The sequence below is a fragment of the Vicugna pacos genome, chromosome 6 (genome assembly GCF_048564905.1).
Source record: "Vicugna pacos chromosome 6, VicPac4, whole genome shotgun sequence".
In the NCBI taxonomy this organism is placed as follows: domain Eukaryota; kingdom Metazoa; phylum Chordata; class Mammalia; order Artiodactyla; family Camelidae; genus Vicugna; species Vicugna pacos.
The window spans coordinates 8272727-8298767 of NC_132992.1; the positions used below are offsets into that span (position 1 = coordinate 8272727).

The 26041-nt window shown below is 44.2% G+C and overlaps 1 protein-coding gene across 1 annotated transcript in view; it reads left to right on the top strand.

The window, feature by feature from the left end:
• The first annotated feature begins 10613 nt into the window (after positions 1-10613).
• The window catches only part of ANXA2 (annexin A2), a 41922-nt gene continuing 26494 nt past the window's right edge, over positions 10614-26041 (top strand). Inside the window, exons 1-3 of the mRNA XM_006220142.4 lie at positions 10614-10713; positions 20614-20672; positions 23605-23704. Of these exons, the coding sequence (XP_006220204.2) occupies positions 20625-20672; positions 23605-23704 (148 nt within the window). The 5' untranslated portion in view covers positions 10614-10713; positions 20614-20624. The remainder of the gene's footprint in view (positions 10714-20613; positions 20673-23604; positions 23705-26041) is intronic.

Here is a 26041-nt window from a genome sequence, read left to right on the forward strand (position 1 = left end):
ATGGAATGCAGAGAAAGGCAGCCAATTGTATTTGATTAAAGTGATCTATTGATCTGCTTGTAAAGGGATCTAATTTTGTTAATCAAAGTACTTCCTTTTAGAAGTCCCGTTTTAATGAGTAGATAAGACCTGTTTATGTTGAGTAACATCCATGTGCCTATATACATTAATGTGCCTAAATCAGTAGCATTTGCATATTAAGGACTGAGTTTTAAAGCTAAAAGAGAATTTGAAGTTTTTTTAGTCAAAGCTCCTCATTTTCCAGATAAGAAACAGAACCGGAGAGCCTGGGTGATTTGTCCAAACACACTCAGTTAGGTTAGGAGTTAGGACCAGGACCTCCCGAGGTCTGTGATGACTAACACAGGACTCTGCAGTAGGACAGAGTCCAGAAAAGGCAGGACTATAGAGATGGAGAGCCTGTCATGGGCCCACAGTGGTCGAGGTGCTGGAGATGCAGAGATGAGCAGGGAACTCCCAGTCTGACGGTGCAGCCTGACACATGAACAGTCATAGGACCCTGAGATTAAGAGGTACTATGAATAAGACAAAGGTTATATGAAAAAAGAAGTCTAATGTATCTTTCCCATAAACCCCATGCCACAAGGTATCTTACTTACTATATGAATTTGCTTAGCCAACTTTTTTTCATATGTGATAGGACCTGTGTAAGTTCTGGCCCCACCTAGGCTGTGTTATCATAGATTATGATCAGAAGAATCGAAATCAAATGACATTTTACTAAATTGAGTGTTTTCTTTGGCAGCACAGGGTGGCTATGATGTCCAACTTTCCTCTGTAGTGTTTAAGTTGTGTTTTCTTGAATTTATATGAAAAAATACCCTCAAGAAGATTGAAGTTTGCCCCAAAGCCTGGCACATGCTGTCATTGTCTTAGTGTGTAAGAAGGAAGTCCTCTTTTCACTACTATGTACCTTTTTTCTTTTTTCAACTGTTCAACATTGTAGAAGTAATTTGTATTCATTGTTAGCAAAAATTAAATAATATAAAGTGTATAAAATAAAAGGTGAGCATTCTCCTTTACACACACCCACCTACCTCTTCTTTCCCAAAGCTAACCAATATCAGCTTGGTCTGTATCCTTCCATATATTTACATGTGTGTGTATATATCTCTGTACACCTACACTATGTGTAAATATATAAACGTACACACATACATATTAATATAAATACTAGAATCAGATTAGTCATATTAGTCTAATTGACTTTTATTTCTTTAATCAGGAATCATAAGGCCTTCAAAAAAGTTTAAAAATAGTCAAAACAATCAAAGTCAGAACACTCAAAATGTATCTAGGAGACATTTTAATAAAGATGAAAACATTCAAAGTGTAGCTATTTTTGCATACATTTTCATACTCACTAAACATTTACTTTTATGAAAAATACTGTCCTATTTTGAGCAAACTCAGGGATAAAAGGTAAATTTTTTTATTACAGAATTAGGATTTTTCCACTGATAGCAGACACTTAGCATCTAAGTATTTGTGCATACTTTATGCAGCACTTTGTGGAAACTGCTGCTTGAAGAAACAATGGAGGCTGGTAGAGTTGGAAATATTTATCCTCTGACTTGCCAGACCATAAAAATGCAATAAAATGTGCTGAGGTAAGAAGGAAGATGCTAATATGATAGCTCAGAAAGTATCCTAATATCTCAGCAAGTTAACATAAGAATGATCATGATGGGGTGGATATTTGTAGCCAAGTCCATTTTCATAATGTTTTCCACGTCAGTACTGTAACTTAGCATGCCAACAATGCACAGCTCTACACACACGTTCTGCTTTCTCTTCTGTTTCACACTGTATTTTTGAAAACTGTCCATGTTGATCTACTCCAGCCTGTCGATAGTACAGATATTTCATAATTTTAACTTAGCCTCACTGATAAGCACTTAGAGTAAGTATATCAGCTTAAAACGCTGCAAGTTAAATCCTTACGTACATATTGTTGTGGTCATACATGACACCCTTTTCAGGGTAGCTTTCTAGAAACAAAATCACTGAATCAAATGGCAGGGACACTTTAAATATTAACAGATACTGCTAAATTGCCTTCCCACTGATAACATATGAGAATCCCCATTTCAGCCATTTCCAACCATGCTGAACTATCAGCCTTTAGCTTTTGCCAAGGAAGTTGAAGGATGAATAAGGGCAAGATGATGCTTATGGAGGGAAATCCAACAGTAACAGGTACTGGGTGAGACAATGCCAGCACAAGGTGACAGCCAGATGCCTGTCCTCAGGAGCTCCTGCCTAGTCTCAGAGACCAACAAATCAAAACAAAACAAAAAAATTATGCAAATTGCCAACTGAGAATGCAGAGGGCATAAATGCCAGGAGAAACAGAGTAGAGCTGAATCTGCCTAAAGAGCTTGGGAAAGGCTTTCCTTCACAAAAAAAATGTTTGCTCTGAGGCTTGAAGGATGAGGAGCAGCTCACCATTGAGGAAGGTGGGACAGGGCGTTCCAGGCAGGGAAACAGCGTGCAGAAAGACATGGAGGTGTGAGTATGATCAGTGGGGGTGCAAGGTGGGCGTGAGAGATGTGGGAAGTGGGCTGTCAGGTAGGTCAGACCCTACCCAGAAGGGTTTCCAGAGATGGGCAGTATAATCAAAACTATTTCTTAGAAGAATATTCTGGATCCCTTGTAGAGAATGAATTGAGACCAGAAGTATACTTTACTTGTTACAGCTGGGAAAGAGGCTGGAGCCACTGCAGATGTTTCCCTGAAAATGTCTCAAAACAAAACAGAAGGTTGTGGTCTCTCCGCACTGAGGGTGCTCTGTGTCATTTGGGTCATGATACCTCAATTCAACAAGAGTTTACTGAAACCTTACTGTGAGTTCAGCAGGGCCAGATGAAATAGGGCAGTTCAAAGGGCAGTGAAATAGCCAGTTTTTTTCAACACCTACAATACGCCAGGCACTTTTTATACTTTGTCTAATCTTTACAATAGTCTTCCAGGTTCACAAATGAGTGAACAGTTTTCAAAGATTTCACCTGGCCAGGAAGAAGCGGAGTCAGAACAAGACTCTGGGACTGGTTCACTCCAAGCCCCACACTGCTCACTGACTCACACTCTGATTCTCCTCCCTCCCTCTCTTCCATCTTCCCTCCTCGTTTAATTTTTATCTTCAGCCAAGTTATACGCATGACTAGTTCTAAAAGCCACGTAGAAAAAATCTCTGTATAATTCTGTATAAGTTGAAGTTAAGCTTATTCATTAGTATCAGAGACTGGATGTAAGCAATTTAAATAAGTTAGAAATTTATTTTTTCTTTCATGTGCAAGAAGTCTGGAGGAAAGCAGTCCAGGACTGAATTGACAGTTTCACATTCATCAGGAAAGCAGTCTCCTCCTGACTTTTTGCCCTGTGCTTTTGTTTCCATCCTCAATTTTTTGTCTTCCATCCTTTGTGTCTAGTCCCCATCTTCCAGTTTTCCTCAGGGTCCACTTTAGCTGAGGAAGTTCCAGACATCACATCAAGTATTAGGCAAAGGAAGGAGAAGAAAAAAGGAGGGTCAGAGCAGAAACAAAAAACCCACACTAGAACTAACAAAAACAACAACAACAACAAAAACCCATGTCAACTGTTTTCTTTTTAAGGAGATTTTTCTGAAATCCTGCCTCATAAATTTCATTGGCTGCTTCTTGGCCAGAACTTAATTAAATGGACACATCCAATTCCAAAAGAAGCTAAAAACTGCAGTCTCTTAAAAAGCTGAGTACACTGCTGCCCACTTAAGAAAAAAGTTTTGTTGCTAAGGAGAAAAAGCAGAATGTACATTGAGTTGGGAATTTGTATTTTCTGTGATAGCGCGTGCAAGTGCACACACACACACTCCCAGATAGCAATTACCTCGATCCACAATACCCACAATGTCTGCTTCCCAAGGCCAGACATTTTCAACACTTGTAGCTATTTCTTGTGGAGATTCACCAATATATTTCTAAATAACATGACAGTGTCTCTTACTTTTTCAGTTTTAAATAGTACCTGTCATGTACTAATGAAAAATAAGGAGTCTTGTACTCCTCATATACATATACACACATAATCTCAAAATGGTTGCATTATTGTTCTCTAATATTCTTTACAGAATTATGGCTATAGAAACATAACCTGAGCCACGTAATGCACTATGTTTACATTTCCTTCTCATGGCAACTCTTTTAGCTACATGTTGGTGCATAACTAACCACCTCCAAATTTAGTTTCTTAAAACAGTGAGAATTTGTTTTATGCACTAGTTTGCAGTTTGAACAGAGTTGTATGGGGAAGGCTTGTCTCTGCTTCACTCAACCTCACCTGGGATGGCTCACCTGACGGCTGGATGGTCCACTTTCAAGACAGCTGACAGCCAGGACCACGCTGACATCCGTGTGGGCTGAGGACCTTGGGACCTCTCCACGGGCTGCCTGAGCTTCCTCGTGGTATGATGGCTGGATTCTGAGGCAAGTGTCCCAGGTAAACAAGGTAGAAATGCATTTGTGCGTCTAGCCTTAGAAGCCACACGGCATGACTTATGCTGTGTTCTGTTGGTCAAATAATTTACAACGGGACATGAGATTCAAGGGGAGCGGGCATACACTCCTCCTCTTGTTGGGGAAGTGGCAACATTCTAGAAGAGCACCTGGATTGGGAAATACTATCGTCATCTCTGGGGATTATATGTTGTGTCTTGGTCCATTTGGGCTGCTACAGGTTGTGTGGCTTATAAACAACAGAAATTTATTTCTCATGGTTCTGGAGACTGGTAAGCAAGTCCAAGATTGAGTGGGTGAAGATACCCACGTCCTGGCTCATAGACAGCCATCTTCTCACTGTAACTGCACGTTGGGGAGGGCAGCAGAGCTCTTCAGGGCCTCTCAGCAAAGTGCTAATCCCATATGAGGGGTTCTGCCCTCATGACCTGATCACCACCCAGAGTCCCCCACCTCTAAATACCCTCACATGGAGGATTCGGTTTCAAGGACATGAATTTGAGGGGATATAAGCATTGTGTTGCTAGCACGCTGCAATAATGTTTTGTGTTCCTGGAGCTTTTCACTTGATAGTTTTTCTTACCGCTGGCACTAATTCATTCCCAAGCTCTCCAGTGAAGCTGTTAATTCCTCCTCGGGACCTTCGCACACACCGGGTAACTGCTTCTGCCCACCCTTTGGGAGGCGCCCGTGCGGGAGCCTTCGCCGCTCCTCTCCAGTCTAGACGGGTCGCTCTGTAAACTGGCTGCACAGCTATCGTTCCTCCTTCTCTCTTCCCCGTTGTTCTCTCTTCCCCGTTGCATTGAATCCCTCGTGTTCTGTATCCAGTGCTTCCTATGTTTGCTTTATTCTCTCATTTTGGTGAAATACATCATTTAGAAGTCTCCTGAGACAGGTTATGTAGTGGGATGAATGGTGGCCCCCAAAACATGTGTCTGTGTCCTAAGCCTCAGGACCTGTGAGTATTTCCTTACTTGGAAAAGGGGTTTTTGCAGGTGTAATTAAGTCACAGATCTCAAAATGAGATTATCCTTGACGATCCAGGTTTGTCCTAAATCCAACGACAAGTGTTCTTCTGAAAGACAGAAGAATAGAAGACACAGAAAGAAAGAGGAGAGACTTGTGAAGATGAAGGCAGAGTTTGGAGACATGCAGCTGCAAGGAATGTGCACAGCCACCAGAAGCTGGGAGAGACAGGGAAGGAGTCTCCCTTAGAGTCTCTAGAGGGAGTGTGGCCCTGCTGAAACCTTAATTCCACACTTCTGGCCTCCAGAACCGCAAGGAATGCATTTCTGTTGTTTTAAGCCACCAGGCTTGTGGTGATTTGTTACGGCAGCCCTGGGAAACAGACACAGAGCCCATGGGCATAAACAGCATTTTTGAAACATGTTAATTATGTGTGCAGTCTCGATTTATAGTTTGGCTGGATGTGGAATTCTAGTTGCAAAAAATGATTTTTTATATTTCTCTTTCCTGATACATTTATAAGTTGACATTCTTCCCTAATTACCAGCTTTTCCTGTCCCATCTTTGTGTGTGCGTGTGTTTTACTAACAGATTATTCAGTGTGTATCATCACTTCCTATCATTATTCAATATCATGTTCAAATTATCCCCAATATTAACCAGTGAGAGCCCCTTCCAGTTGGCTTTTGTGTCTTTTTGATATGTTCCCAACAGTAATTTAGCACAAAGCTCAGCATGAGTTTTTTCTGTCCCACCTCTGGAACCAGCCATTTCTCCAAGAATAGGTTCATTGATTGGGAAATAATATTTAGAAAGTAAGATCTGAGTCTTGAGTATAATGCCATTCTTCTTTCTTACCTTTCTTCTGTAAGTTGTTTTTTTTTAAATCTCTCTGGAATTGTTCAGGAACTTCTCCCCGGCCCCACCAAGTGTTCTGAAATTCCATGATAACGTGCCTTGGGTTTGATTTTCCACTTATTGTGACTTTTTCAATCTAAAAACTCATGGCCTTCAGGTCTAGAAAGTTGTCTTCAGTTATTTATCCATGATATCTCCCCCTCCATTTTGCCTATTTTTCTTTCTAGATCCCCTATTATTTGGAAGTTGGGTTTTCCAGATAGATCTTTTCCCTCTTCTGGCCACATCTTCAGATATGACATAATTATACACTGATTGCATATAACAAGGCTCAATGTAATAGCAGCTTAATGGTTAGTGAGAGTGTAAAGCATATACTGTAGAGGACTTAGAGACACTGAAGCAACCGTGGTATGTGAGAGATATAGGATGATAGTAAAAGCAGTGAATTGAAAGACAGACAAATACGTTCTAACCTCAGTTCTGCCACTCACGAGTTTAAGGATTGTGATAGATTGTCTGCAAAGGCGGTTGACAACAGTTCCTTCCACCCATGTAAACATATGTCACTCCCTTTATGAAGAGGTGGAAGCACTGTCCCCTTCCCTTGAACCTGGGTTGTGTGAGTTGCTTTGATTAACTGAACACAGTGGAAGTGAGACAGTTCCAGTTCTGGGCCTGGCAGCTTCCACTTTCACTGTTGAAAACCAGTAATTACCCTGCTGGAGGGAGCCCTTGTAGATTTTCTGACCTCATTTGGGTCTTCCTAGACGATGCCTCATGGACCAGAGATGAGCTGACCCCAGGAGCTCTGCCCTTAGTAGAATCATGAACAAATACATGGTGGTGGTTGTTTTAAGCCTCTAAGATTTGGAAGTGGTCTATTTCCTTGTAATAGTTAACTGAAACAGAAATTAGTACCTGTACATGGAGCGTTGCTGTAACAAAAACCTAAAATATGTGATATTGACTTCCCTGTGATAGTAACCAGAGAGAAGACTGTTAGCAGAGGTTGGAAAAGTGGTAAGGAAAATTACTATGGAAGGTTGGAGGAAAGGCAACCTAAGTTATTATGTATTGGCAGAATGCCTGTGGTCACATGAATGATAGAAAATGTGCCTAATGAACTGGTGGATCTAACCAAGGAGATTTCCAGCCAGAATGCTGAAAATGCCAGTGGTCTTCTTTTAGCTGTTTTTGATAAAATACAAGAAGGAAAAAGGCACTAAGTAAAGATCTGTTTGTTTTTCAAGCAGAATTCTAGCCAGTGAAAGATTTGCAGGGTAAGAAATGGCCTCAGGATAAAGATCAAATCAAAACCTTTTATTTTTAAGATTCCAGAAAGATTTAATGTGGTACCTTGAAGACAATCTCAGGGTTTCTGAGAATCTTAAGTACATTGTTCTAGCCTGACAAGCTCAAAGTAGAGAGAGAGGTCTGTGTTTAGAAAGAATAATCAGTGGGAATTTTGGAGCATGGAGTTAAGCCTCTTTAAGACTTACAGAAATTCCACCATGTTTTTGAGAAAATTGCATTGGATGTGAATTTTGGAGCATGCAATGAACCTCAATAAGATTTATAGAAAATCCACAGTATTTTAAAGACAATTGTATTAATGAAAGAACTGACAGGTTGGACACAAACAGTTCAAAGTGGAAAGAAGTTTCTGGACCTTCGAGTTTCTCTTAGCAGAAAGCAGACTCAGAGAGCTTCTCAACTACAAATATGGACCATTCTTAAGGAAAAGGAAAAACATCTCAGAGTGGTATCAAGAGGCCAGAAGGCAAAGCCTTCTGGATGGATTAAAGCAGGGATCGGCAAACTGCAGCCCATTAAGCCAACCCAGCTTGTTTTTGGATAACCCACAAGCTAAAAGGCCTGGCAGCTTCAGCTTCTGCTTCTTGGGAGCCGGCTGCCATTACTCTCCTGGTGTAGAGAGGAGGACCTGGCGGATGAGAGACTCAGCCTGCTCTCAGCCATTCTGGCAACCCCAGCTCAGGCACCAGACAAATGAGTGAAGCTACTTTCCAGCAACCCGAGTTGAGCTGCCCCACCCAACATCATGTAGAACAGACCCAAGCTGTCCCCACGGAGTCCTGTCCAACTGCAAACTCATGAGCAAATAAGTGTTTTTTTTTTTTACATTTTCACCACTAAGTTTTGGTGGCAAATTGTTAAAATGCAGCAAGCAACTTAAGTGCATTATTTAATCTCTGGACTGGGTAGACTTTATTTGGACTCCAGTTTCTTCATCTATAAAAATCAAGGACTGGACAAGTTAGTTTCTTAAGGCCCGTCTCCACTCTAACGTTCTATTACTGGGTGAATAAATCTCTTATTCTGAAATTTTTTAATGAGTGCCTATCACTGCTAGCTAGGCACTGTTAGCCCTGTTGAGGTGCAGCAGATAAAGGGTGAACAAAATGAAGTCGAGGCTTTAGAGGACATTACACACAACAGCAGACATTATCTGAGATCTGTTGTAGTAAAAGGTTCTTCCAGCCATGGGGGAAAAAGAAAGAAAGGAGTCTTTGCGCTCAGAGATTCAGAAGTTCTTTTATACTGGCAGAATGGGCCCCACATTCCTCAGAAATAGCAAACCATGACTTCTGATAGCTTCCTTTTTATGATAACACCAGTATGAAGTTCTGTAGCACCAAGTAAACTCTGGCTGTTGAACAGATCTGTATGTTTGGATTTGCTGGATGCCCAAGATAAGCAGAAGCATTCTTTTGGATAGTTGGGATGGTTGTTAGGTATTCTTCACGATTTGAATTAAACCTTATCTTCTGTAGAGGGCCTGTCACAGCACAACTAGGAGTCATTGGCTGGGCAACCAGCCCTGAGACGAGAAAGGAGGCAGAATCCTGTCCACCATCATTGTGAGCCCGCGTTCTCCTTCTGTTCCAAAACGCTCAGGGAGTGGGCAGAAAAACGTGATTTCTGGCTCTAAAGCTTTCAGCCTAAATTGAAGAGCTATAAATGTAAACCAGACATTGTATCAACAGAGTTGCTTTATTTTCTGTTTGTCCTTCCCACAGTACCTATCTTGTTTCATTCCAGAGTGAGAGAAATGGTAACAGTAAACTCTGGGCCGAGTGCCCAGAGACCCCATTTGTGGCCTGGACTTGACTGTGAGCTTGGCAACGATGTCTTGGCCTTGTTGTTTCCCGATTCCCAGGAGTGAAAGGACGCTGAGCTGTAAAGTAAAGGTGTACGTTAAGATGTACGGGAGATTAAAACACAAGCATCAAGACCAGGAGAAAGAGCTACGCGAAGGAATTCAAAGGCGCAGAGAGAGAGGTCTTCGAGATTCTTAGCATTAACTTTCCGGCTAGTTGGAGGTTTCAGTACAGTATTTGCGCAGTCACACACAAGCATGTTTGCCTGCATGCTGCCACTGGGGTGCATGGAAACAGAGCATGGAAGAAAAGGGAGAAACAGCTAAACCAAGCCAGGGAGCGGGCTCATACGCCGAGAAACAAAAGGCAGTTCAGGAAGAAGGAGGGGAGGGTACTTCTTTGTTGGAACTCGAGGTTCAAAACCACCGGCCCCACCCAGCTCGGGACAGCCTGCAACGGGGACTCGCAGGGCTGCCCGAGGCGCGGGAGGCCGAGCGGGTCTGGGAGGGCGTGGACAGAGGCCGAGCAGGCGCGCTCGGGAAAAGGGCGCCCCCGGGACTGGAGTGGGTGGGACCTTGGCTCCTAGCTTCGGCCTCCCACCCCCCAACCCGACTCCAATCTTGGCTCGGCACCTCCCAGCGCACTCTCTGGCCGGGGCGGACCGGGCCTTTGCAAGCCAGAACCCAGCCCATCGCCCTCCCCGCGCTCCTCCCGGGAGCTGCGGGTCACAGGTTAAGCTAATCTGTTCGCAGACGGCACCGGGGAGCTGATGCCAACGGCCCAGCTCCGGGGAATCACGATTTATATTTCTTGGAACAGTTCTTCCTTCCATTGCATTGACGCCTTGAAAAAAAGGTGACTTAGCCAAGCTCAGAGCCGACTCAGGTCTTGCTAATTGATTAGCATGAGCGAGGACTGAGACCTCGACGTGGCCCTAGACAAGTAAAAAGAGGAAGGGAGGAAGAAAGGAGGCCGGTAATGGGCCTCGAGGAAGCCTCGGCGGTGCTTTACCGGAGGGCAGGGCCGTGGGCGCGGGGACCGTTTCAGGGCGAGGCGGCCCCTGCGGGCGGGCGGCCGGGCCCGGGAGGGTGAGTCACCCCGACTCCGGGTGCGCGTCGGCTGGGGCAAAGGAAGGCGGGGCGGGGCGGGCCTCGCCTGCACCGCGTGGTTGTGGCGGCTATAAAAGCCCCACCCAGGCCAGCGGACTCCGCTCTGCATCTGGGGATACTGGCAGTGCGCGGCGTCCGGCCCAGGTAAGCGGGGCGCCCCGCCCGCCCGCTATGCCCCCGAGGCCGCCGCGCTAGTGGGGCGCGGAGAGGCGGGGGAGCAGACGGCCTTGCGGAGAGAAGCCCGGGCGGCGGGAACTCGGGAAGCCGTCCGGGGTGGGGGCTAGAGGGACGGTCCCCACCGAGGGCTCCGCAGGGAGAGGGCGCAGTGGCCGGGGTGGGTGGGTCTGGACAGGAGTGACTCGGCGGGGGCCAGGTGGGCCTGAGCCTGGGGGGGTGCAGGGCAGAGGGAGGGGGTCGGGCAACCCCCCGAAGTGCTCGCAGGAAGCCGGGCAAGGCAGCACCGGGGAGGGGGGCGGAGGGAGGCCCTGCATTCCATACGTGCCCGGGGCGGCGGGGGGCAGGGTGTGGCCGCCCCGCGAGTCCCGTGTACCCTGGAGACCGGACTTGCGGCGCTTCCCGCTACGTTTAACACGAGCGTTACGGCCACCTAGAAAGTAATCCCCATCCGTTCCAAGTTACTTTTCTTTGAGACAAACAGGCATTTGTGAGACTTGTGCCGACCAGCAGGAGGGAATCAGTGGGGGGGGGGTTTGCAGCAACCCCTTAGCCTAATAAAACAACAAAACGAAAAAAACCTCAGCTCATTCTCCTTTGTCTAGATTATCTTGTAGGAGAGTAACTTCTGATTTCTGTGTCTGGAGAGTTTCCCACTTGGCCACTTTTGCATCAGGAAGGAAGTGTCCCCCGTGGTTCTGTGGGGAGGGTTGTCACTGACTAACTCGCGCTAATGCGACAGTGAGTCAGGGACCGAGGGCACAGAAAAGGGCGTGGCCCCCCGGGCCGTTCCCTGTAGCTCTGTGAGGTGGGTTCCAGCGCCTGGTGTGGAAGGCTGGATTCCTTCAGCTCCCAGTTGAGAAGGTAGGAAGTGAAAATCAATTTCCTTTTGTATAAAAGTGGTTTAAGGATGCTCATTCTTACCTTCCCCAATAAGGTTATTACCGAAGATTCAAAAAAAAAAGTTCATTCAAAAATAAATATGTAAAGCACACTGAGACACAATTAAGTGCTACACCAATACAGAGTGTCATTGTTTTTGTGTTAAGATTTGCCATTTGAAAGCTATTTAATGGTATTCTCACTCTACGTGTAAAAGAGCTGTAAACTCATGGGTACCCACTGAGTCTTTACCAAGAACCATAAAGTCCTGGAGTCCGAGGGTCTGGACACCTGCGATCAGACTGACTCTATTGATGGATTCTGTCCAAAAGTATGTGCTACTGTACCTATCCAGAACTTGATGATTTGAAATGCAGAATGCACTTTCCCACTGAAACAGTGTTATGGAAGATGCTTAAGTTCCCAGCCTAGCCCAGAAACCCCTACCTAACGTGCACTGTATCAAAGTACTGATAGTACATGCCTAATTTGGGGGGGGGGGGATTGGAGCAGGGTGAGGGAGAATATGTGGGTAAGAAGAATAAATTACTGAAATATTTTATTGGAACTTTTTCTTAGTTTCTTAAAGAGTTTGGCCTGATTAAATTATTTTAATTGGAAATTTTTATCTTTGTCGCCCTTTCCACTTCTCTGTCTTCCTCCTGCCTCCTTGGAGACCCTCTTCCCTGACTTATTACAACAGCTGGTCTGTGCTTATCCAGTTCTGCTGTGTTTCCCCCCTCCTTTCCATTGTCAGTGTACTTAGACCTGGCTGGAGGCTAGCAGATTGAATCAGTAGTCATTAATATTCAATATTAGGAATGGTTGGTGGTCCTGAAATCCTCAGCACCCCAGAGGAGCTGGGTTGTTTAAAAAAATAACAAAACTTTTTAAACCTTAACATCTATAATTTATAGTATTTGAGGCTATGGAATCATGGAGCCCCATAATATTCAGGCAACACGAAGGAAGACGAGGCCAGGTTCATTGTCCTCAGTGGTCAGGGGCGCTAAAGCCCATCCCAGCTTAACGCTGTTCTGCCTTCTAACTTCATCTAAGGTCTAAAAGCTTCAGTCGAGGCTTTGTCCAGAAGTGTCCATTGCATGGGCAGTGGAAGGGTGTGACCATCAGTGTACATTTTATTAGTTGGAGGATCATGATAAGGGAACCGGCTTGGATTTAGTGATATCCTGCAGTGCCAAGTGGCCTGCCTGTCGTAAATGCCCAGGAAATACTGCTGACTCACCGGCTTCCATCAGGAGCTTGGTCTTGGACTGGCGTCTCAGTATTTAACATCCTGTGTCTCTGAGCCTTTAGACTGCGCTATCGATTGACCTGCCTGCAGTCGTGGCCGTTAGTTTCCTGACGAAGTTCTAATTTAAGTAGTTTTCCTGGCAAGGTAGATATCCTGCCGTAATTGCTGTTGATCAGGGGGCTGTGGGATCTTCCTGCAGCATCAGGCCTTGAGTCTGGCCTTTGTTCTTGGTCTTTGTGCAGGGCTGCGGGCCTGCTGAGGAGTTTCTCACTGAAGGAGGGTGGGTGTGTCACAAGGAGTCCCAGGGCTCCTGGGCTTCTTGCAACATTCTTTCCACAATGTTTATTACACACCTACTGTGTTCTGCTCACAGGCATAAGCACTGGGGAATACAGTAGTGAACAAAACAGACCAAAAATCTCTGCTCTTTAGACTTTAAATCCAGTGGGGAGAAAAATAAAATAGACAGATGAGTGAGCTGTGCAGACAGTAATTGGATTTTGAACCATATGTTTTCTGGAATTAATATTAGTTTCCAAACTTGGTTGGGGCTCAAGGCCCCTTGAATCCAGGTGTGAGCGTCAGATTTAACCTACTTTAGGGAAGGTGTTGTTTAAAGTTATCTCCTGACTTAACCTGCCTTCCAGATTTGATTCCGAAAATAGAAATGGAATGCTTTTTTGTTTTTTTCAAAGGGGAAAGTGATATTTTAATTCAAATAATGCTCTTCTTTTTTTTGCCTTCGGGAATCCACCTCCCTCATTTTCCGTGGTGCCACACCCTATTCTAGTTGTAAGCTACATCAGAGGAAATTCCAGTCTTTAAAAAAAAAATTTTTTCCGCCCATTCACTGTCAGGTATATTTTTCCTTCTCCAGTTGCCAGACGCAGTCCCCATGCATTTAGTTGGGGAGCAGGTCAGCAGTAGGGGTCAGGAAATGCCCAGGCTTGTTCTTCTGTGTGAATCAACTGAGATTACCTTCAAATTTCTCTTCTGGGGTACACCCTGAAGCTTTTAAACCATCTGAGCTCAATCATATCCTGGAGAAGTCTGTAGCATCCATGTGGTCTGAGTTAGGCTCCTAGGCTTGGTGTGGAAAGTTCTGACTCAGGAAGTGGCTGTCACATGGAATCCTTGCCCTTTGTCTCTCTGCCACACCCAGTCTCTTGCACTCCCAGCTCAAAGGAAATGAGAATCCCAAGGCCACGTGCAAATCCTTCCTCCTTGCTGCCTCCTTCCGGACCTTTCTTGCCTTAAGGAGACGTAGGTTACATTTCCACACTGTCCTGCGGACAGAGCCAGGACCCGAGGGGCCCTGACAGCACACAGATGGGATACTGGCCTGTGGGATGGGGATGGGCTACATATCCTGATGAGAAAGAGGCTGCCCCCCTGAAATGGTCTGCCAGGCTTTACGAAGATTTGAACAGAGGCTGGGGATTTCAGCCTCCCAGCTCTGAATGCATGGAGATAGAATTACATTTGAGATGTTCAGTCCGAGGGAGAGGAGGAAAATTGAAGAAGCAGAGTGTCTTGGAAAAAAAGACATAATGTGGGAAGACTCAGTGTGTGTAAACCATCCAGAAATGTGAGTGAGCGCCTACGGTGTGCTAGGCATTGCTCAGACCTAGGAGGAAATAGGAATGAGTACGAGAAAACCTGTGGGCGGATAGGATGGTAGACCGTGGTTAGACACTCCACTCTCATATTTCACAGACACACTGAGAGAGACAGGAGCACAGAGTGGGGAGAGGTACAGGAGAAAGGTAACAGTATTTTTTATATCCCCATGTCTCATGAGGATGCCAGCTGATGCAGACTGAGCCTTCCCAGCAGAGGGAAGTTGGAGAGCCCGGGCCTGGAGGTAGCCAGACAGTGCTGAGTGTGTTTGGAGAATGACAGCCCACTCTGACTTTGGTGCTTGGTGTGCATGCGTGTGTGTGCTTGCACATGCTTTATTTATGGAAAAGTTTAGTGTGGGAGATCTTGAATGCTGAGTTTAGACTTTTTTCTGGAACCGGCAGGGCCCCATCGGAACTGGCGTATGCGGGCCATAAAACACCGAAATTGAGTTGTAGATGTGAAGACCTTGATTTCCCAACCCTGAATGTGCTTTGTGCCAAGTGACATCATTCCTCCTGCTTGTCTCTTTCCGCCCACTCCGACCCCTTGTCAGGAGACTGATGGAGAGGCTCTTGAGAGCAAGAGGCTGCAGTGTGCCTGGAGGTAGCAAACAAATATTGATTTAGATCAGGCAGTAAGAGGGACAGGCCAGAGCAAGTGCCACTGTGTCCCTCTTGCTTGGTTGCTCAAGGCCACCAGGCAGGATTCCAGGATTTCTGGGGAATGACTTGCCCCTGTGACTCAGGCATTAATCAAGACCATAAAACCAAGGAGAAAAGTGTATGCTTTCAGGAAGGTTCTGTTAAGCAAAAATGCTTTGGGGGGAGGGGTGGAGAGTGGAGTACAGTGGGAACTTCACCCGTACCCCCCACTCAAGCAATTTTTTTTTCCCCTCTTGGTTTAAAATTCCAGTCTAGTCCTGTAGACCCAGGAGTGCACAGTCAGGACTTGGCGGGGAATCCCATCCTCCACCCCCACACCACCACCACTTTCTTGCTTTAAAAATCCTCATTTGTATCATCCAGTCCCTGATTGATTCATCATGGTTGCTAAGGATGTGTTTTGTGGTTACATATCAACACTCCACATTTAAACTAAAGTGGGTGTGTCCACCAAACTGCTGGGTTAGTCTCAGATTCTGCCAGGTACACGAGCCCTGTGACAACGTGTTTTTGTTTGTTTGTGCAAATTAGTATTTGGGCTTTCTGGACCTGGTTCTTAATTCATCTCAGTAGAACTTGCTTTTGTTCTTTGAAGTGTTGACTTCTAGGTTTCCTTTGTTTCAAACTGTTTGCAAACTTTGCTTTACTTTTCTTGTTGGGGGAAGAAGCTAAAGCTGTTTCGCTTGTACTATGTTTGTTGTGTCTCTGTGTTGGAAGTGAAACAGTGAAGTTCAATAAAATCTGTTGGGTTTAGGGGAAAAAAAGGACAAACCCTTAAATTATCTCTAAGATAGTCCTTATGTTAAATGTAAGTTGCTCATTTTTCCAGCAGCTGCACAGATTTCATTAGTGTCTAGCTTTGCACCCTAAGAGTTTTCCCAGTCAGGCAATTAACAGTCTCATTTATTAATATTTTCAAAAACCAGAGGAAACTTCTGTTCCCTTCGTTAGGGTGGAGCCAAGAGTGTGTTCCCATCCCAGTGGTGAGCTATTTCAAACCAGTTCGAAGTGGGTGTGGCTCTTTCTGTAGGTCTCTCTCTACCTCTCTAGTTGTTTTCTGTAAATGAAAACCTTCCCCTGGTAAAGACGATTTTAACGATCTTGTCTAGTGACCCAGCCCTTCTCTGGGAATGGAAGGTGCTGGTGTGTGGAGGTACTCATCAACAGACGTGCTTTTGCTGATTTTTTTTTTTTTCTTTGCAAGTTGAAACCAGTTGGAGTTCTGGGTGAGGCTGCCATGTTGGAAGGAGTGACACCATTTTCATACTCTGGAGAAGTCTGCCAGAAAGGGAGTGGTGGCTCTGCTTTGAATGCGCTTATGAATTTTACACACAGGATGAGGACTCAGCGGGGGCGGAATTGTCTGATGTAGTGAAGAAACCTGGGCATTGGATGTAGCGAAGAAATGAGGGCGGTCTGTTACTTCTGAGGTGAAAATGTGTTAGCCATCAAGCTCGCCTGAAGTAGGAAATATGTATGTGGGTACGGGAGACACTTGCATGGGTTAACAGCAGACTTCATGGATGTTGTTTTTCGGTTATTGTGACGTTTTTGCGTTTTCTGCAGGATGATTATAAATAATGTAAATGTTATTTATGCAAAAGAGCAGCTCACTGTTCCTGAGAGTTTATTTAGTACCTAGGGTGTGCAGAGGCACTCTTAAATCTGTGGGGGAACTGGGACTGTCTGGGGCAGATGAGGTAGAACAGGCTCCCTGCTTCATTGAATTGTACTACGTATTTGCCGTTAGAACACATAGTGAGTGGCAGGAACTCAGTACACTTTGGCTCAGTGGATACTAGTGATACCAGAAAGCGTTTCTGGCATTGAAAGGTGGGAGGGAGCGCTGTGGATTGGGGGCTGCAGCCGCCCTATTAGAGCAGATGCCAAGTAGTGGTGACTTGAGGATGGGCAGTGTCTGTAACTAGAAGAGACGAGGGTAAGGAGGTGGGGTAGGAAATGCGAATCCAGGTGCTGTGCCCTGAAGCCGGACAGTGTGTTTGGGGAAGAACAAGTAACAGTTTGGCTCAAGTCCACTGTTGCTGGGGAGGGGAGAGAGGGCAGGACGGAGCTGGAGTAAAAGATCACCACTGAACTCTCAGGAGGGACTGTGAACTGTTATGACGATAAAATAGAGGAATTTAGTTGCTAGTGGCCTGTAGGACTGATCTGATGCTAGAGCAGTACAACTCTGGTTGATTAAACAGAAAGGAAGATTTCTTGGGCGTTTTAAAATCCTGATTTTCTGACTGCTCAGTGTGTTGTGGCTGAGGGAGAAGAATGAGCATGAATCAGATGGTCTTTGTCCAGGACTGAGGGTGCCATCTGGGACGTGGGTGGGCAGCTGTCTCCCAAGCCAGGGCCCCGAGCTGGAAAGGCAGCTTGAAAGAGCTACGTGGCAGAAACTTACTGCGCTGCTGTGCTTGAGATTTCCTGAACACCAGAACCGATGTGAAGAACCTGGTCTACTTCAGAAGTGGAATTTAATCCACACAGAAACATCTCTGTTTGACTTCCTGGTCTTCTGTTTGTTTTTTTGTTTGTTTTTTTGTTTTGGTTTATGTTTGTTTTGGCTTTTTTTTTTAATTGAAGTATAGTCAGTTGCAACATGTCAATTTCTGGTGTACAGCAGAATGTTCCAGTCATGCATATACATACATATGGTCGTTTTCATATTTTTCATTAAAGGTGTTTAGACATTTTTATTTCTTAGCTGTTTACAGGGGGGACTAGAATTACAAGATGATACCAGTTTACACCTCACTGCAGACCTAGTCCAGTTCTGACTGAGCCCCAGGGGTAAGAGTCAAAACCAGGGCTTGAAAAAGAAAAAAAAAAAAAACAAAAACCCAGGGCTTGGGTGGCCCATGTCCTGGGGAATTTGTCTCCACTTTGGTGACTCAGCAGAAGGATACTGATGAGTCCCTTTGGAATGCTTCTTGCCCCAAGTTGAAGTTGGAGATTTCTTGCTGTATCAAGACAGGCTCAAACTATCTGTGTCTTGACAAGAAATCTCAAACTTAGTCTTCAGCTAACCCAGCTACTGTGAAGGCTTGTGGACTAGGATTGGACCACGCCCATCCTGGGATCCTCTAGACCAGCACAGCCCAGTGAAATAAACTGTGAGCTGTATATGCAATTGCAAATTTTCTAATAACCACATTTGAAAAAAGTTAAAGAAACAGATGAAAGTAAATTTAAATAACGTATTTTATTGAATCTGATATAACCAGCATATTATAAACCTAATATATAATCAATATAAAAACTACTCAGAGATTTTACATTTTTCTCATACTAAGTTTTCAAAATCTGGTGCTTACTTTACATTGACAGTGTGTCTCAGTTTGAAATGGACACTTTTCAATGCTTGGTAGCCCCATGTGGCTAGTGGCTAGTGTATTTGGATAGTCTAGTCACAGAGCAAGACTCATAAAAAAATAGAATTTGTATTTTAGGGCAGTTCTAGGTTCATGGAAGAATCGAGTGGGAAGTACAGAGTTCCCATATATTCCTAGCCCACAAGCTCCCCAGCTGTGAAGACTGCCCACCAGAACAATATGTTGAACATATCATTCTCCCTCAACACCTGTGGTTCACATTAGGGTTCACTCTTGGTGGTGTATATTCTATATATTTTTGTTGTTGTTTGTTGGGGGGTAGGTAATTAGTAATTAGGTTTATTTATGTATTTATTTTTAGAGGAGGTACTGGGGACTGAACCCAGGATGTGCATGCTAAGCATGCACCCTACCATTTGAGATATATTCTCCCCCTGTATGTTCTGTGGATTTTGACAAACCTATAACAACATATATCCACCATTACAGTATCATGGCCCTAAAAATCATCTGTACTCCGCTGATTCATCCCTCCCTCCTTCCCCTCTAATCCCTGGCAACCACTGATCCTTTTCCTGTCTGCATAATTGTGCCTTTTCCAGAAAGTCGTAGAATTGAAACCATACAGAGTGGAGCCTTTTCAAACTGGCGTCTTTCACTTGGTAATATACAATGAAGTTTCCTCCATGTCTTTTCATGGCTTGATAGCTCATTTCTTTTCAGTGCTAAATGATATTACACTGTTTGGATATAGTTTATAGAGGAAAACTTTTTACAAATCAGAATTATATTTTAGCGGTGGGACATATTGGGGTGGCTGGGGTCACGGTGTCTGAAAGTTGTGGGAGTAGAGGAATGGAATAGCGGTGATTCTGTTTTTTCTGTGCTTAGAAAGCTTCTGTAAGCATCAAGAAAGGAGTGGTGTAGGAGAGACAGCTCAGGATGACAATCTTGCAGAAATATATCAATAACCATAAATAAAGGCGAATCCTCTTTTCCGTTCCTCTAACTCACCCCACACAGAACCTGGAATCTGCTTAATCCAAAGCCTTCTGATATATTAGCAAATGTCTGTGTTAGATTACTCCCCCCAAGCCAGTTGTGTGAAAACATTTAGACTAAGCAGACTGTTGGAAGAGTACACAAAGCTGGAATTGCATGGGCACAATTTCCTTGATCAAAGAATATTCAGAAAAGCAAAACAAAAACAGAACAAAACAAAACAAAAACCAAAGCAGGAGTTGCTGCAGTTCAGACATCATTCCCACTGTTTGAGGATGCAGCTCTGCTCTGTTTCCTTTATTTTGGGGATGCTGCTGCTGAATGACCAGTCCTGTCTCAGTTGAGGTAAATTTCATGCCAACTGAGCACTTTTTATTGGCAGGGGTTGATGTATCAATTCCGAGAACTGTGTGATTGCAAAGCTAGAAAGCCGATTCATCAGGCTGTAGTGTCACTGCCTGATTAAGTGTATTAACTGGAAGATGACTTCATTTCAGCCGTTCTGAATCTTAAATACAAGGCTCAGTCTTCTAGGGACTGAGTTAATGTCAGAAAATCTGTCTGTTCTCTCTCTCATAAACAGTTTAATATCCTCCAAGCATTGGTGAGCTAAGAAAATAATTCTAGATCGTAATAAAGGTTCCGTTTGGGCATGAGCCGACATGAAAATGCTGTTGATTTCAATTTACATCCCTAGTTTTCAGGGCCTTTTTCAATATATTAAGTTACTGGTGAAAACTACCAAAGTGATGGCTAGTTTGACAAGGTAACCACTTCTTACAAGAACTGGCAGATTCAGTCTTACCCTTCTTGAGCACGTTGCATTCGTCTTGAGAAGCGTTTTGTTTTTGTACTTGTAAGTCAGTCTCTCTTGGTTCTCTTTAAACGGAGTGAGAGCAGGTCCACCCCAAACGGAAGGCAAACCATTTCCCAGCTTTTATTTTCCCAGTCATACAACAGGAATGGCATCTATTTGCAAAAATTACTCTAATATCGTCAGATGAAATGGTCCAAGAAATAGAGATTAGTACAATGAATCCCTGTGCTTCAGGGGAAAGGAAAGCCTCTTCATAATAAAGACGTTTTGTTGTTCCTTTTCTTCCAGCTTCTTTCAAAATGTCTACTGTTCACGAAATTCTGTGCAAGCTCAGCTTGGAGGGTGATGTAAGTATATCATTTTCACTTTGTGTAATTTTTGCAGATGGGACATCTCTCTGGACAACCGTGCTCCTTCCTTTGGTTGTACATCTAAGGAAAATGAGGACAAAATTCAGTCATTCCCCCTCCTGGCTCCCCATTACTTTAGCTGTTTCTGGTAGTTCAATCTGAAAGAAACGTTATGGCACTGGAAACTGGGGGCATCACATTGAAATTGAACAGACACTAGTGACACTGAGGTGGCTGGAATTTTATCCTGCTATGTACTTAACATGTCAGTAGTAGTAATTGTTACAATGATACGTGGCTTTTAACGTCATGCCCTGGGATTTTATTAATGGTTGGCATAAGCTACAACCATATTGAAAAGGATCCTGCATGTTTTGGACTTCTTTTGGTGTCCAGGGTGTTATTCCAGACAAGGACTTCTTAAAAATTTAGCTCCTGGGAAAGCTTTTCTCCAAAAGAACTTTTTTTTTTTTAAGCCAAATAATGAAAGTATTATAATTCATATTTCCTTTTTTGCTTTGACTATCAGGGAGCTCAGAATTATATTTAATTGTCTTTCATAGGAACCTGGAAATTCTGATGTATCTGCTTTTTTTGTTTTACAGTTAAAATCTTTTAAAGCTATATGCAAAATTAGTAAGTCACTGCAAATGGCTTTAGTAATCAAGTATAATATAAATTCTGAATATGTAAAGTATCTAGTAATACCATACATCTCTCACATCATCTTGGCAGAAGTGGTTTTTATGAAAACTCAGTAGTGACACTGGTTTGTAGGCATAAATCCTGCAGATATTTCAGAATGTGCTCTCCCGGAAATTAAAATACAAAGCACTTCAAGTGGGTGAGCAGCAGCTTGGGTCAGGTGGTGCAGAGCTCTGTCTCCGGTGCTTCCCATTACAGCGTTCAGATAGATGACGTCTGTGAGCGCAGGTTGTATGGAGTATAAAGCCTACATCGTTTTCATCTTCCCCTTGGAACTTGTGCACACTGTTGGCAACCCTGCAAGCTGCATGCTGAGGTCCAGACAAGTCCAAGAGCTGCATACATTTTTTTCTTAATGGATCAGATCATTAGATCATTTTTAGTATCGAGTTTTACAAGAGGGCTTTTCAGGTGGCCTTTGAAGTTACTCCAGTATGATGTGTTTCCCTGTGTGGAGAGATGGGACAGCAATAGAAAATGTCTAGTATTCCCCAATACTTTGAGGAAAAAGAAACAAAACTTTTGCCTCCATAATTTGATTTTCAGACAAATGGATTTTACAGGTAATAGTTTCAATTGCCCATTTAATTTTGTTTCCAGAGATACTATAAAATTATGCAAAACTTTTCCCTACTCACTGTTGTTTTTGGCATAAGACGACATAGTACCGGTAAATGAAACCATATGTGATCTGGCTCAGTGAGCAGACTGCCTGCCTTTGTAAGTGATTGATGGCGTTCTAATAAATAGGAAAATGTGTCCCCTTCAATTTCCATCCACATTTTGTAGCCACCGTGGCCAATGCAGTAAGTATTTTAGAATATCTTTTCCTGGATGTGTGCTCCATTTCCACTGAGCTAGTCCTCCAGGAAAGTTTAAGTAGTGAAATTATACAGAAAACACCCTGGTCATCCACTGTGTTTCAGAGCTATAAATATTAAGTGTATTTACTGTTTGGCCAAGGTGGTCACAAGTACATTTTGAAACATTTCGTCCAGTCCTGAACTTAGAACTTTGTGCCTTGTCCTGGGAGACACTTGGGAGGAAGGCATCTTAGTTTTTAACCTGTGCAACTTCACTGCCCTTAGTGCTGGGGTGCCTCGAGATGTGATGCCTGTGGGTGGAGAGGTAAAGTCAGGGCAACTCAGTCTCAACTTTTCCCAGATACTGAGCCAAGGCAAAGTCATGATGTGATGGGAAATATATACTGGGTCGGGGTGGGGGTAGGAAGCCTTGACATTGAAGGAGAGGCCGTGGTGGATGGCTCCACTGGCCATCAGCCAATCTAAAGAACATTGTCAGTCCTGTTTGTCCTTTGCTTTGGGACTGGATAGCAGGGAAAAGGAAAGCTGTAAGAACATTCCAAAGGAGAGACGTTAACACTTCGGAAAGGAGCGCAAATGTGGGAGCACATTATCGTGGGGGTGGGTAGATCCTTCAGATCTGGAAGGGTAATGGGCTTTGAAAAACATTGGAAAGGAAGAGGCATGGCTTAAAGGCAATGAGAAAAAAAGATGCTAGGAAGAGTGGTAGGCAGAGAGGTTCCTGTTAAAGACAGCAGAGGGAAGGGTACAGACATAAGAGACAGGAGGCGGAACTTGGCTGACAAGAGGCCAACAAGAGGATGTGGGCCATGTGGCCTGACCACCTGGGTGGCACAATGGTGGCCGAAGTAGAGGGCAGAGGAGGAAGCCGCTTCCCTCCCTTAATCTGATAGTCAGAGATAAGCAGGCAGGCATTTTACATTTGCTTTTTAAAGAATTGTGAGCTCAGCGATACAGGCCCATTGGAAATTCACATGCCTGTAGCAAAACTTGGCTAAACACACTTGTCAATCAGGCATTTCCACATTCCCAGCTTGTTTCAAATTGTTGCCAGCCCATTTTAATGCTCTTCAAAGCCTTCCCCAAAGAAATGGGTGGTTTCAAGTGCCCAGCTTTGCGTTGTCTGCTTTTAAGCTTGCATGAAACAGTAAGATGAAAAAATAGAAGTAGATACACCAGATCGTAGACTAGCTGAGCCTTTGAAGAATTCTCCTGAGAAACATGGAAGTTTCTTCTCCTACGTGTGATGGCGTGTTAATACTTCCCGAGTTACCTGGCCTAAGATGATGTGAATGATGGAAAGAAACAATAGGGGAAAAAATCTATTTTAGGAATCGATATTTCAACAAGAGAATTTTAAGTGTGTGTGATATTTGAGTATGTTTGTCTTTTCACCTCAGCACTCCACACCCGCAAGTGCGTACGGGTCAGTCAAAGCGTACACCAACTTTGACGCTGAGCGGGATGCTCTGAACATCGAAACGGCCATCAAGACCAAAGGTAGGCCAGACATTTGTCCTCGCCCAGCAGGCGTTTTAAGTCTCTTTCTTGAATCTTCATGCACTGGTCATTTGAAATTGTCGAGCTTTAATGGAGTGGTCCGAATCCACCCCATCCCATCCTTCCCTCCTTCCTTCCTTCTCTCCCTCCCTCCCTCCCTCCCTCCTCTCTTTAAAGAGAGAAATATTTCAGACATGAGAGTCTAAATCAGCCGGTTAGCATTGTGACCTGGAAATAGGTCTTAGCTAAGCATCAGGAGGTCTGACCCCCTGGGTGTGTGCTTTGGGCTCAGCTCTTCACTTAGAAGCCTCAGTGCCCCTCCTAGAAGGAAGAAGTTGATCATGGTGATCCCTGAGGACCTCTTTTTGGTCCTCAATCCCCTTGAATTTCATTACACTTTTTGGAAAAAATGCTGGGAACATTTTACTGCTTGGCTCTTAGATTGATCTAATGAGCGAAAAATTCAGAATTTTTTTTTAACCCTGCAAGTCACGCCACTCCTTTGGCCCAGAGCTCGAATTTGAAGAGCTGTGGGGATGACTGTGTTTCCTCCAGTTCTAGGATGAGTAAGAGGATCAGGAGGCAGAGAAGCCTCCGTTCTGAAATAAAGCAGAGAAAGCATTTAATTGGGTACAGTCGAGCAAGGACCTGTCCAGGTCATCATGCTGTTTTCTGTGTCTACAAAAGCCAATGTGCAGGCATTTTTGGCTTCTGTTAACGAAGCATGTGTCTTTGGGGTTGCCCCAGCCCCAGATCCCTGGAAACATGATGACTGTGGTGATGCTTGTGATTCACCACACTCTTTTCCCCTTTTGGACAAAGCACTTCCTTTCACTGTGAAGCTAGATGGAGACGCAGACGTGACAGCAGCCCGAGCAGCTGCTGGTTCATCCCCGGCTGACGAGCTGTGGGACGTGAGGATGGTGAGTGTTTTCACTGGCACACTCGTGCCGTCCACGTACAGGTCCCTGGCAGACTGGGGACCTCAACCTGGGTGACCTGGGGACCTAAAACTAGGCTGACCGTGTGTCCCTGTTACGCCTGCACTTCTACTGAGCATGCCCCTTTCACTTTCGGAATTGTCTTATTTTGCAATAAGGTTAAATTACGGTGGCCACCTTTCCTAAAACCCTTGGAGGAGCTGGTGACTGTGTTTCCAGGGAGAGGAAGGCGAGTAGAAAGATCCTTTCTGTCCTGTGGTTCTAACCATGAGGTTTCCAAGATCGACTTCAAAGCCACCATCGTTTCCATGGGGCCTGTGGGCACCTCCCAGAATGGCTGCCTGGATAACCTAAGGAGGAATAAGGAAGCATCCACACTAGGTGTTAAAAAAAAATCATCTTCTTTGGTGCTTTTACGTGACCCTGCTTGTCAAAGGACAGGCTTGAACATCAGGAAGTCACTAATCAGAAAATGAAACTGAAGTCTGCGGGGCTTATCTCACTGCAGTCAGTCCTACTCGGCGGGGCCTCGGGGATGAGAGCGCGTGCAGTTGTGGATTCATATCCTAGCTCCACCACCAGGTCACTAGCCTTCTGACTCTGGGGAGACAGTCAACTGCCTTAGGCCTCAGCTTCCTTACTATAAAGGGGGGCTAATCACAGTTCCCCCCTGGCATATAGATAGGGCTCAGAATGTGTTCCACAAGCCATTGTAGAAACACATCGATGTCGAACAGTTAACGCATCTGACCGAGATGGTGCCTTTTACAAGCCTGAGACAAAGGCTGCTTTTATCCCTGCATGAGAATGCTTTTAGCACGCTGGAATGTAAAGATTGCGCAAATGAACTCTGGTAACAGCTGAAACTCCCGTGGTTGTAAAAATACCTTCAGGCCCTTTCTGAGTTAGTAGAAAAACATTGTAGTTTCCTGCATTCTGGTCAAAAGCAGCTGACACCACCAGCTACTTTTGTTTTCAATTGAAGTATAGTTGATTCACAATACTGTGTTAGTTTCACTTGTACAGCAAAGTGATTCAGTTTTTAATATATTTATTTTCAGATTATTTTGCATTATGGATTATTATAAGATATTGAATATAGTTCCCTGTTCTTTACAGTAAATCCTTGTTGCTTGTCTATTTTATGTATCGTAATGTATACCCCCAATTTATTCCTCCCTCCTTCCCTTTCCCCTTTGGTAACCATAAGTTCATTTTCTATGTGTCTGAATCTGTTTCTGTTTTGTATACAGATTCATTTGTTTTACTTTTTAGGTCCCACCTAAAAGTGATATCATTTAATATTTATTTCCTCTGACTGACTGAGTTAACTTAGTATGATAATCTCCGGGTCCATGTGTGTTGCTGCAAATGGCAATATTTCATTCTTTTTTTA